The 13,682-nt window shown below is 33.3% G+C and overlaps 3 protein-coding genes across 3 annotated transcripts; 2 read left to right on the top strand and 1 right to left on the bottom strand.

The window, feature by feature from the left end:
- The first annotated feature begins 411 nt into the window (after positions 1 to 411).
- LOC122591297 (protein TIFY 10A-like) lies at positions 412 to 2,018 on the top strand. Its single transcript, XM_043763539.1, has 4 exons — positions 412 to 640; positions 987 to 1,256; positions 1,362 to 1,419; positions 1,708 to 2,018. Exons 1-4 carry the CDS (start codon positions 490 to 492, stop codon positions 1,790 to 1,792), a joined length of 564 nt encoding a protein of 187 aa, XP_043619474.1. The 5' UTR covers positions 412 to 489; the 3' UTR covers positions 1,793 to 2,018.
- Positions 2,019 to 5,839: 3,821 nt separating this feature from the next.
- On the top strand, positions 5,840 to 9,603 carry LOC122592388 (oligouridylate-binding protein 1-like). The gene is made up of 12 exons (XM_043764601.1): positions 5,840 to 6,083; positions 7,146 to 7,207; positions 7,414 to 7,516; positions 7,626 to 7,702; positions 7,789 to 7,850; positions 7,930 to 8,017; positions 8,110 to 8,185; positions 8,287 to 8,317; positions 8,420 to 8,536; positions 8,684 to 8,769; positions 8,863 to 9,036; positions 9,129 to 9,603. The coding sequence occupies exons 1-12, from the start codon at positions 5,997 to 5,999 to the stop codon at positions 9,378 to 9,380; spliced, it is 1,215 nt and encodes a 404-aa protein (XP_043620536.1). The 5' UTR covers positions 5,840 to 5,996; the 3' UTR covers positions 9,381 to 9,603.
- A 42-nt stretch (positions 9,604 to 9,645) lies between these two features.
- Positions 9,646 to 10,713, bottom strand: LOC122592389 (FCS-Like Zinc finger 14-like). Its single transcript, XM_043764602.1, has 2 exons — positions 10,064 to 10,713; positions 9,646 to 9,950 (listed from the first exon to the last, which is right to left on the bottom strand). Exons 1-2 carry the CDS (start codon positions 10,594 to 10,596, stop codon positions 9,812 to 9,814), a joined length of 672 nt encoding a protein of 223 aa, XP_043620537.1. The 5' UTR covers positions 10,597 to 10,713; the 3' UTR covers positions 9,646 to 9,811.
- Positions 10,714 to 13,682: the final 2,969 nt, after the last annotated feature.

The raw sequence follows: 13,682 nt of genomic DNA, 5'->3' as shown, positions 1-13,682 counted from the left end.
ACAAAATGTTTTACAGGACTTAACAATATATATGGTAAATAATAATTAATTTAGCTTACAAAATATCCTCAGCAAATATCATAACACTATGGATGGATGCTCTTTTGCATCCCACTCGATAATTCGTCAAAGGTCAAAATATAAAGGTAAGGGGCTAAAGGGCAATAACATCAAATTGAAAAAATAAAAAATAAAAAAGTTGATTATTAAAATAATTGAATTAAAAAAGGAAGAGGTCAATAGTGGAAAACAAAAAAGAGGTCGACCATATTAAGCACGTGGTAAACAATATGAGAATTAAAATAAAGAAAGATATTTTGATACTATAAAAATGGGGAACAAGGTAGGTTCTCGGAAGTTGCCTTGAACACGACTCTTTATCTTATCTCTATATATTGTCACAACTCTATTAATCCTTCCCTTCCCAATTTCATTATTAATTAATTAATTGTTTTCATATCTTTTTATTTTCTCTCACTAGAAATTATCATGTCTACTTCATCTGAAATTGTGGATTCCGGCAGACTTTCCGGCCAAAACACTCCGGCCAGAACTCATGGAAAGACTAGCTTCTCTCAAACTTGTAACCTTTTTTCTCAATACTTGAAGGAAAACGGCAGTTTCCCGGATCTTACCCTAGGTAAGTTTTATAATTTTTTGGGTTATTTGGAATCAAAATTAAGATTGACTGCTAAACATAGCTATTTGAAATTAAAAAAAGGAAAAAGTTTAAATCTTTATGAAACCTAGTAATGTTTGATTAGAATTTTGTTATGGGTGTTGTTTTTTTGGAGTAAAGATTGAATCTTTTTTGTGGGTTTAGTGTTAATAAATCTAAAAATTAAAAAAAGTTTTTTGTCGGTAATGTTTTATTGAGGTAAAGATGGAACTTTTATGGTGGGTGTAATGTTTAAATCTGAAAGTATTGAGCTTTTTGTTATGTGAAATTTTTGCATAAAAATAAAAATTGAATTGAATGTTTCCAGGTATGAGGGCACCATCAACTGCCACCATGAATTTGTTTCCCATGGTGGAAACCCCACGCGCCGCCATGCAGCAGCCAGCTGCCACCGCCGGACAGAAGCAGCAAGATCAATCGAAAACCATGACAATATTCTACAATGGTCAAGTCATTGTGTTCAATGATTTGAGTCCTGAAAAGGCCAAAGAAATAATAAAGTTGGCTGAAAGTGGTGCTCCACAGAAACCACAAAAGCTTGAAGAGCCTTTGAAGAACACTGTTGTCAATGCTTCAGGTAATTGATAAAAAAAAAAAAAAAAATCTTTGTTTCAAAATTGAAATTTTTAGAAAATGGTTTATTTATTGAAAGCTAATTATTTAATTTTTTTTTTTTTCATAGATCTTCCTATTGCCAGAAAAGCTTCACTTGCTAGATTCTTGGAGAAGAGGAAAGATAGGTAATTTAGTTATCAAATCAACACCTATTCATTTACCCATAAAATTTATATCAATTATCAAACACAAACAAAATAATATTTTGGGCGGGTCAAAGTTTTGATTAATTTTGTTAGGGTAAAAAGGTAACTACTATATGAAGTACATGGTACATGTTGTTAAATACTTGTTACTTATGTATGTAAATAATTTTCTACTATCCAAATTTTCTTATATGTGTAGTTATTTGATCTAAAACATGTTCGATCATTTGTGTGGTTCTAACTAGTTGTTTTGTAAAATTATAACAGAATTACTGCTCGATCGCCATACCAAGTTCAAGAAGTTTCGAAACAAGATGATAGCAAGTCATGGTTGGGACTAGGTGCACAATAGCATGTCCCCGATCATAATATGTTTATCAACGGATTAAAATCATACTCTATTATTTTCGTGTTAGGATGATGGCGTTTTATTTATGTTTACTTTTTTACGGATGGCCGGTTTATAACATTATATATATAGTATCTAACATGTTTTTACGTCTTTCATGCTATGAAAGATGTATATGTAATAGTTTTAAGTTTGATATGGTATGGATGGTATACTATTATTCTTTAAATGTTTAGATTGTAGTATTTGTTCATTTTTTGGATCTAACATATGTAGAACATGTAACATGTGGGAAGGAACTACCAAGGAAGAACGTGGTGATGTGTGTTTTTGAATAAAAAAGTTGGGTGTGTTTGACCATATATGATTCAAGCAAAAGCAATGCCATTCAAGGAATTAATTAATTAATGATTAAAGAATATAGATAAATTAAGGCAATATAATAAAAAAGAATATGTGTTGCGTGTTTTCCTAGTCTTTAACTTACTTTTGTGATTAATCAATTGGTATAATCGATCCTTTGGTTGATAATAGGATATATTAAAAGAAAGAAAGTGGATGTTAGGTATGGTCGAGAAGAAAACTTAATACTCGTACTATGTTTTTTATTCCCATGTGGATGTTTGTGTTTATATAATCTTGTGCTTAAATAGGAGTTTATTAATAAAGGTTAGGTACTAGGTGTTTAATGTTCAATATTGTTCATAGAGCTTCAAGTAAGCATCAATAAAATCCAATTTCAATAGTATGTCCTCATCCTCCATGTAAATAATCATAAAATAATACTCCATGTTATTGATACTTAATTATTCTAATTCCGTATTTGCTTTTTTACATGTAATAGGTAGACAAATTTTAATTCTGTCGTGTAAGAAAATATAGGAGGAAAACGTTTAAGAAGAAAAGGTAACAAGGAATTATAAAGGGACAAGTATCTCAAAAAATAAAAAGAGGGTTCTATGACTTCATTATAGTATTATTATATCATGTGGTTTAGACTTGATTCTTTGTCTTGGCAAATTCATTCTATGCCATCACGATTCTCATAACTTCTGCCTTTGTCAGCATAAGTTCTTCGTGTTTCATTTAAACTTATTTATTATCCCTTAAACTTAAGATATGTTATAGCTAGATTCAATATTTTTTCTATGGGTTTTGATATCTAGGCAGATAGTGTGTTCGGATAAATTTAAGTAAAATGAACTAGTATATTTATACCAATGGGTTTAAAGAAAAGTTAGCAATAAATTTTAGTATTTAAAGTGTAGAAAGATGAGAGGGTAGCATTTTTAGCAGATTATTAAATAGACGTATTAAACATAGGTTTTGATCTAACATTAAACGTCATTGGTCGAGAGTGAAAATATGTCTTGGTAATTGCATCTCTCTCATATAAAAGATTCTGATTTAGGTGGGGATGACGGTTTTATCACTTAGACCGGTCGCTTCTTAGAAAGTACGAGATTGTGATTGGTAGATGTAGATAGAAATTGACGGTGAGAGAGTGATACCAAATGTGTGAGAATAAAGGGGTGTTTGGTAGGAGTGAATCAAAGACAATGGAAATGTAATAGAGAATGAATATAGTGGAAAAGAGAATGAGCATTTGAAAAGAGAATCGATTTCGTCGTTTGGTACAAACAGAGAATGAATATATAAAAAATACTAAATTTTAAATAATAATCAGATTTAATACATATAACATCACTAAAACAAAAAAAAATAATAAATTTCCATTCCCATCAATTCTCTACATTTCATAGAGAATTGAGGGAATGGAATCGATTCCCTATTCTCGATTCTATTTCCCATTCTCTATTACAACCAAACATGAGAAGTATTTCTTATTTCATTTCCACCTTTTCTATACCATTGTACCAAACACCCCCTGAGAGTATAGCGTTATAAATAGACATGGAGGGAATATGATTAAAACCTATGGGATTTGCAACGCAACCTTAACCACATGGGTTCGAGTCCAACGAATGACACCTTTTAATCAAGCATAGATCGTCATTGATCAAATTTAGAGCAAAGTTTATTGGATTGTATTCTAGTCGGATGCATCATGTTCTAAAAAGCGCAAACCATAAATAAAAATTTTGATCATGTTGTGGGGTGATGCCGTGATGGTTTCATCACTTAGACCGGATCCTAGTAGTTAATCTTCAGCATATGTGAACTATGATTTGTCTATCACTATTACAGCTTTTATGATGAAAAAATAAAAATGGATTTTATTCAGACAAATGTTTAGTTAGTTACATACATATATCCTAATTTACATGTTTTATGATTGTGGACAATTATGGAGAAAAGGAGAAAGTACTAATTAAGGTAAAAGTAGACAATGCTCGACATCGATGTTAAGAACGTGGGTTTAGAAATTGGAAATAATAAGTTGTTTTGGAATTCTATAATGGAGAAAACGTATGGATCAAGAAAATTTATTTATTTTTTAAAAGTGAATTTCGCTGGAAACTTCGTGTCGCGGTTCGACTAGAGGTCTAGCATACGTTGTCTTAACAGGGACTTAATTCCTATGTTCTCACCAAGGCTTGAACTCAAGACTTCATGCAAGAGGGATGGTCATACAACCATTGAGTTAAAGCTAAAGATGTGATTTTCTAGTTCCCTATTTTTTTTCCTAGTGTCAAAATTTTAATTGTTATTCATACAATTTATATTTATAGAAATAATTATAAAATGATAAACATAGTTTTAAAGGCTATGTGCTAACAATGCTTTTAATAAGTGGTTTCTTGGTTGACCCAATTGAATTTCGGTTTCGGTTTAACCGCTAAACTTGTAAATGAGGTTGCAAATATGATCTAAAATGAAGTTTAAACTAAAAAACAAAACTATAAAATTATAAAAACACCGATTTAAGTGACAAAGAAACTCGCATATGCGAAAGTTCTTTTCCTTTCCATTATCTTCTTTTACGATGGTTATATGCTTCAATGCTTTATCCTTTTTCATCCGAAGATTGAATCAAAGAATGCAACTGAGATTGTGATTGAGAATTGAGATCAAGACTTAGAGAACATAGGACAATCTCATTTATTGAATTAAAATCAAATGATATCGAATTTAAATTTTTACCATTTAAAAGTTGAGATTGTCTTTGAGAAATCTCCCAAATTACATTCAATTTAACCACTATAACATACACACGCTTACATTCAAAACATGTTAGCGTATACATTCAGTCCACTATACATATTTTGTTTGTTCTAATACAACACATACAACAACAATGAGTGAATCTTGGACACATTCCAATTAACCATCAATTAGTGAATTATATACATTTAATCACACATACAAGAGAAGTGACCATATTTACTAAGTATTCATCCTTCTAGAATATCAGAAAATACTAAATTTCTATTTGAGAACAATTATCATCATCTTAGAGTCGCAAAGAGTTTATTAGATTTGCATTATAAATACAGGAAATGCAATAAGAGGCCATCATTAAACTTAAACAAGTATCATCATAAAACTCTATACATTGTTGCAACATTGATAAAACATATTTCACAGGTGTATTAAATTTACAATATACTCTATCGTGCTTTATATAAATATAAACTAGTGGCGCAAAGCGGCGATGTAGGCGACGACTTGTCGGTAGTGGCGGTGGCGACTTGTAGTGGCAATGAAGGCGAGTAAGATAAATAATTGATGTAGCATAATTCATGTGATTGAAGAAGCTAAAAAAAGTAATTTAGTATATATAAAAAATGTATGCTATAAATGTTTTAAGACATTAAGAGATTTTAAAAATAGAATACTAGTTTGCTTTATAAGTAATTATAGATTATAGATATAGAAGTTATAGATAATAAATAAAATAATCTAAAATTGAATTTTTAAAGTAGAAAGATTAAAACTTGAAAAAAAAAAAAAAGAAAGAGAGAAAGATCCAACGGTGGAGATGCAACAAGAGACACAAAATCAGCCACATGAAATACGTATGTAGCAGCAGGAGGATAGAAGATCTGACAAAACATAATAACACCACCATCACCATCTCTCTCTCATTTCATTTCTACAATCTTCACTCTACTCTTTTTTTTTTTTTCCTTTCCTTTTCTTTTCTTTTTTCCCCTTTTTTTTTTATTCATATAACAAAACCCTAGCTTTCCTTCCTTTATATCCATACATATACACACTCTGTATCTATATCCTTCATCAAAATATGATGCAGCAGCATCAGAGGATCAGACAACAACAAGCCCTGATGCAACAATCCCTTTATCACCCAGGTCTTGTAACTCACCCCCAGGTAAATATAATAATTCCATTTTTCATCTTTCTTGAATAATATAATATAGATATATATGCGTTTGTGTCAAAGTTGTTAACTTTTTGTCTGGGTTTTGAGTTTAAAGTTCCGGGTCAGATTCTTTTTCTAATAATAAGGTCTAATTTTGAAAAAAGTTTATTACTTTTATTGGAAATTTGTGTAAATTGATGGTAATTGTTCTCCCTGCAGGCCCTTTGGTGGATTCAGTATAATTTGTTAAAATTAGAATGCTACCTTTTTAGGCTAAATCAGTATGCTTTAATGTCTAAGTTATTGTATGAAATTTTGTTTGTAGAAACTTGTATATTACTGTTTTATCAGTTTCTATAATTGGTTATTGAATTGATTTGTCTATGTATCTTTTTAACTTTTTCCTAAAAGAAATTATGCGTGTACAAAAAATATAGAACACAATAAAGTTTTACAACAATGTACATGTGTTTGTTATTTTAGATGTTTTAGGACAAGTATTTGTGTGGCTATATTCATGAGGTTCGGATTAACAAGCTTGGGACAAATATGTCGAATTATAGCACGACGAGGGTTAACTACTCTGGAGTGAAACCTATAGGATCATATACTTTGAGAATTATATGGTCATGGCATATCTGTTTTCATATTATGCGTGAATGATTATTGTTGGTGCTACTGTATTTGACTACTAGATGATAATGATATGGTATAGTGGATAAACTCAACTACTTGTAGACTTGTGGTTGCTTGTACTTACAAAACCTGTATCTTTTCTTCCTTGATGGCTGGTCTTTCCTGCCTACTTACTTTTAATTGGAATCCGCTGCTTTCCTTTTCTGTATACTTGTAACTCATATAATCGTATATTCATAATCTCATTTAAACTAGTGATTGGTCTGCTAGGCTAGGATAAGAACCAAGATCACACTAACATTCGGCAAGATTCTTGTATGGAAGTGAATGTGAGATTTGGTTTGGATTAGTCTCCTTTTAGGGTTGATAATTAAAATGGGAAGCATGAAGTTCTTATTTCCCTAAGTTTCACTTTCTAATCTTTGATATATGCAGATAGAGCCTATCTTGAGTGGAAATTTACCACCTGGGTTTGATTCAACCACATGCCGCAGTGTGTGAGTGTCTCTCATTTCTCTTTTTCGGTTTTTCCCCTTCTTATATTTCTTAATCCTTGTCGCTCATCTTGAAGTTCAGGCCACGTTGTTTGTTTAATTGAAGAGAAAAATAACACTTTCTATTCTTTGGAAGGTCTAGGTTTCTGTGCATGCTATTTTTTTTTTAGCGCCGGAATTTATTATTTATAATGTCTTACTTGATACAGTTATGTGGGGAACATCCACCCACAGGTCACAGAACCCCTACTCCAAGAAATTTTTTCAAGCACTGGTGCTCTTGAAGGATGCAAGCTCATTAGAAAAGATAAAGTATTATTGAGCCATTGAAGTTTTCTTATTCTTTCATACGTTAATCTTATATAAAGTTTTTATGAATGCAAGTATTAATGTCTTTGGTTCCCTTTTACTTGCATTTCAGTCATCATATGGGTTTGTAGACTACTTTGATCGACGTTTTGCTGCTCTTGCCATTGTGACCCTTAATGGAAGGCATCTGTAAGTAATAACTAAAGTTAGTGTCTATCTACTTATTTTCCTTCTTTTTATCATTCATTAATGCTTCTGAAAGCAAAAATTTGCAGATTCGGGCAGCCTATCAAAGTTAATTGGGCATACGCAAGTAGCCAGAGAGAAGATACATCAGGTTTGTAATGCAGTCTTGATTTCTTCGTTAGTTCAGTAATACCCTCCTGATTCCTGATGTCATGTTCTTTTTTTTGCAGGGCACTTTAACATATTTGTAGGTGACCTTAGCCCTGAAGTTACTGATGCTACTTTGTTTTCTTGTTTCTCCGTGTACCCTACTTGCTCGTAAGCTCAACTTTTTACTTACATCAGTATTAAACTTAAACCAAAACACAAGGTCATGAATGGAACAAATTTGATCTTTCTTTATTGGTCAGTGATGCAAGAGTTATGTGGGACCAGAAGACGGGGCGTTCTAGGGGATTTGGATTTGTCTCATTTCGAAACCAACAAGTAAGTAAAGGATTTGTGGGACTGAAAAATGTCTTTATGATCCACCCCTCCATTTAAGATGCTAACTACCCTTCACTTTTCTTTTGTTTTTTCTTTGACAGGATGCCCAAAGTGCAATTAATGATTTAAATGGTAATCATTTTAGTTGTCTTATGTGCTTTTAGCCTGTATATGGTCCGACTGTGAAAGTTGCATATTAGTAAAATGGCAAGTTTTGAAATTTCTTTATTGCAGGGAAGTGGCTTGGAAGTAGGCAAATTCGATGCAACTGGGCGGCAAAGGGTGCGACATCGGATGACAAACCGAGGTCGGATGCCAAAAGCGTTGTGGAATTGACAAATGGAACATCAGGTTACTCATATAAAGTTTGCGTGTTAAATCTTAAGATTTTTTGGAATTGAAAATGTACAATGCAAAACATCCATATGACATATCATATGGATGGTAGTAATGTAATATATTGTTATTTTCAATTTGACACTTGGGTTATAGCTGCAGACGATGGTCAAGAAAAAATCAACGAAGATGCTCCCGAAAATAATCCTCAGTATACAACTGTCTATGTTGGCAATTTGGCTCCGGAGGTTACCATTTATACCCAATTTAAGTTGTAGAAAAAAATTATTTACCTACAAGTAACTCCATGGAATCTGCTAACTGAACAAATCATATATTAGGTTACATCAGGTGATCTCCACTGTCATTTCCATGCTCTTGGTGCTGGTGTTATTGAAGATGTTCGCATTCAACGAGACAAAGGTTTTGGTTTCATAAGATACAGTTCTCATGCTGAAGCAGCTCGTGCTATTCAGTTGGGAAATGCTCGATATCTCTATGGCAAGCCACTCAAGGTATATAGAACATCTTTTATGCTCAACTAATTTAACTTTGTAGGATTCTCAATGGGTTTGAAGTAATATAATTCGATGATTGTGCAATACAGTGCTCGTGGGGTAGCAAACCAACACCTCCAGGAGGCAGCTCAACCCCACTACCCCTGCCAATGACTGGAAATATGCTCGGTTTTTCAGGCACAGAATTTGCAGCCTATGAAAGACAATTGGCTCTTAGTAAAATGGCCGGTGTGCAAGCTCTAATGCATCAGCAGATGGGTGCTGCTCCTAGCCAAGGACCCCTCTATGATGGTGGTTATCCAGGAATTGCCGCCACACAGGCCCCTATGTACTACCAGTAATAACAGCCTACCACGGAGATTAGATAGAGTTCCTGTCTTCTTTTTTCGATGTTTTTTAAGTTATTGTTTGGAATGCTTGTTTTCTCATTATTATCATATCAACTTTGAGGAAGTATATGGATATATGTAGAATTTGTATGTGTATGTATTGATTTATAATGTGCACCTATGATGGGTGTTGTAAGAGGCAGTATTGATTTATAAATTGCTGAATTCACACATCCATCTCAAGAATCAAACAAAGAGAATCTTGAACATGTTCTTGTTTGTACTTTGCAATAGACTAATATCCACTTTTACTTCCCTATATTCAAAAATACAATTCATGCCCAGATTATAATCTTGGACGTTACATGTGTCTGATCAAAAATTAGGCACCCGTCAAATGTTCACCTAAATTGCAAGAATCATGGTGAACATCCGCGGTTCACCTAAATTGCAAATATCCCAGTGAACATCTCACGACTGGTGCCATTTGAAGTTGCTTGTGAGCTGCAACATTTCTCTGGTCTATCATCCAAGGATATCTGCCTGCTCCTACATTCTGGGCTGCAAAATGCTTTATCTCCCCTGTTACAGAAACCGCCATGATCAGCATCATCGTTAACAAATTATTTGGATTCCAAGAAACTGTATTGAATTACATACCAAAAAATAAAAATAAAAAAAGAATTTGCTTATACCTATACATGTATATATCTTTGCCATGAAGCCTTTTGTTGCACCAGTGACATGAACTCAGAAAACCAGAAGGTAGACACACCTTCATATTATCATCATCATCACCAAATCTTGCAGGTGATATGTTGAAAATACTTCCTTTTCCTCTACTTTCAATCCCTTTCCTGCCATGGTAAACTTTTGTAAACGATTTATCCGGTTTACGATAAGTCACAATCGTATGCTCTTCTTCAAAACTTCCCACTTCATCTTCCATTTCCACATCACGATCACCAACGTTTCTTGCTCGACCCACTGGAATCGGGTCAGACCTCATTGCGTTCTCACAGCTGAATTTCGTCTTAATGACCGGTATATTTTCAAGGGCTGCAACTATACCAAGACCAACTCCACCCATATCGAGCTCTATCACACCCGTAGGTGACAAAACTTTGTATTCCAAAGGAGTCGTTGGACTCGCGCACCCCTCAAAACCTGTTCCTAGTCCGCGAGTGATCAGTTTTCCGATCACCGGGCGCCTCTTGTCACTCATCATGACTAATTGATATAGAAAAAAAACTAGTATCTCAAAAGACAGTTTTTATAGAAAAAAGTTGGCAAAACTAAGAAAAAGAATTGTTGGAGTTGGTGGACTTAGCCCACTGCCCATGGTATTTGGTGTTTTCTATTTGCATCAAATAATTGAAGTTTGATACTAAATAACTATAATTCTACGATGAAAAGTACCGCGCGTCGCTGGGTGAGATGGTGGGAGTGATAAATCATAGAGTGTGATAAATATGTCATAGAGTGTGATAGCCAAATGCCTTAGCCGTACGGGCTACACCATCCGATTTAAAAATTCTTTAAAAGTATATCGAATGACATCTTTAATGAAAGAGCGAACACCAATATAGCTTTTTATAATTTATCGATGTACAGTTTTTGAGATAAAAGATTTTGAATGAATTAGATAAATAAAATGATCTATGGAAGCGAGAAAAAAATGAGTGGTTTAGATTTTTTATAAGAGTATTATGAATAAGTGATAGGGGTATTTTGGTGTTTTCAATTATTTAAAGTTGAAAAAATGAAGTGAACAAATGATTTATAATGTAGTAGAGATAAAGATAGAGAAGTAGAGATAGTTGAGATAATAAATATAATATAGTAATACCAATAATAATGATAATAATGTCTTTATATTATTTTAATACAAAAATGATTTCTCTCTTTTGGTTTGATTCTATATCTATAGGTTAAATAAATAGACTTGTAAACTATATTTTAATTAGAGGGTCATGATCAATGGTCATTATTTTATGGGCAGATGGAGGTATATTGATTGAGACCGGATCTTCGGTGAAGGTGAACCATATATTCCGGCTGACAGGTGTAATGGTTTAAGAGGTTAATCATTGTTAAGTGGGCCAATGTGGGACCAAAACAATAATGTATGGTTTGTTTGAAAACGAATACACTGAATGTCTCGCCAATGGTTTGCTAGGGAGAGGTTATTGTCCATTTGCCATCTTTTTTTACACTTTATATTCCCTTTCTGCGAAAACATATACGAGTATATTTTGTTAAATTATAGGCTTAGACTTTTATAAGAATGAATGATATATATGCATTTAAAATATAATGTGTGTTGCTCAAGCATATTTGTCGGTGAAGGAATAAATTTTAATGTGCGGAAAAAATGCTAGATAATAATAAACTTAAAAACTAATTATTTGATGTAACTGGTTCATTTATTATTTTTACTTCTATCCATTCAACATTTGTACGAGGTAATATGTTGGAGCTGTGAAGGGAGATGGTAAAAACAATAGTAAAGAAAACTAATAAATGTGTCTTTGAATGTACAGAAAAGGAGAAGAACGAATTGAAGGAGGAGCTTTTTAATAAGGATGAGCAAAAAGTCTCAAATCCCGATCTCGTATCGATCCCGTCCCGATTCTGGTACTGAATCCTGAGTGGGACCGGTACCGGTACCAAGTTTTGATAGTTAGCGGGACCGGTACTAATCGGTACCGGGACCGGGAAATCCTGAGCAAATCCCGATGGTCCCATTTAGTCTCGACATGCAAGAAAGTATATTTTATATATGTTTTCAAGGAATACTATGTACGTTTATCTCTATATCTAAATCTATATGTATTCTATATTTATGTTATATGCATATCTATATGTATATCAGTACCTACATATGTATACGATTTGAGCATGATGTTGTATATATGTATATTAGTACCTATATGTATATCAGTACCTACATGTATATACGGTTTGCACAAGATGTTTTATATATGTTGTCTACGATTTGCACAGGATGTTTCAATATAGATATAGAATACAGAGACACAATAGAAGTACATTAATGTGAGTATAGATGCAGATACATGTATCAATTGATACATGTATATAAGTTAGAACAGGAAACGCGTTATATGATGCATTTGTATGAAATATATTAATACATGGATTTGTATGTATGAGTACTTGATTCATATGAGTACGGATACATATATGAGTACAGATACATATCAATTTGCTGCAATGTGAGTCATATGGTATTTGCACTTCAGTACTTCATTTTTAAAGTTATCAATCTTTTAGAAGAATTTATGAAAGTTGCTCTATATTACCAACAGTTAATATTTATAAAAAAATAAACAATAGTTTTAATTGGGACCAGTCGGGATTTGGTACCGATATCCCGGTCCCGTCTCGGTACGGTACCGGTACCGGTACTAATTCAAATGAGACCGGGATCGGTGCTATGATTTGGCCATTTTCGGGATCGGTACCATCGGTACCGGGACCGGTTCGGGACGGTACCAGTCCCATGCTCATCCCTACTTTTTAGATATGAAATTTGGTCTTATTGGTACTATTAAATCGGGGAGGATATGACCTCCCTTCCCTTAATTATATATACAAGTAGGTTAGCTGAACTGAAAGGCCATTACATACGTCTTAATTGTACGACAAGACAAGAAAATTCATCTGAAGTGAAATGAAAAATCTATAGAGTGATCACAATTAGACATTTAGACCAATATATTATGTAATACAGGCGGTCAAAAAGTGCGTGTTGATCGACCTAGCTATGAAGAAAGCCATAACCAATATGATGGCGTTGATAGAGATGAAACTGTTGTGAAACTAACCATGTTAGTTAGCTAGACATATATGATAGCAACGGGAGTTTTTAGCTAGCTAGCTAGTACCGTAGTACGGAACTTTACTTAATGCGTATCATAAAAAGCCGAGGGGAGGAAGTATGAGATGAACTAACCATGTCAGCGAGTACGGAACTTTACTTTACTTAATGCGTATCATAATAGACTTAATTAACTAGTAATTTGAGAAGGGAGGGTAAACCAAAACTTAAGTAAAACGATAAACTTAAACTGGATTTGAAGGGGCTAATTAATTTGCCTCTCTAATTAATTAAGAGTATGCCATTAAACAGCGACATACTTGAAGGATTATAATAAGGATGAACGAGCCAGAGGAGGTAGATAGCTTTGACTTTACGGGGGTAAGTGTCTACATCACTATATGTTGATTATGTTCTAGGTAACTTAAATTCTTAAAAGGACTGATCTTTAGCGTATATGACCTCTATTTGAA

The sequence above is a fragment of the Erigeron canadensis genome, chromosome 3, assembly GCF_010389155.1.
Source record: "Erigeron canadensis isolate Cc75 chromosome 3, C_canadensis_v1, whole genome shotgun sequence".
Taxonomy (NCBI): domain Eukaryota; kingdom Viridiplantae; phylum Streptophyta; class Magnoliopsida; order Asterales; family Asteraceae; genus Erigeron; species Erigeron canadensis.
The sequence above is the reverse complement of the archived record's forward strand: the minus strand, read 5'-3'. Positions and strand labels throughout refer to the sequence as shown.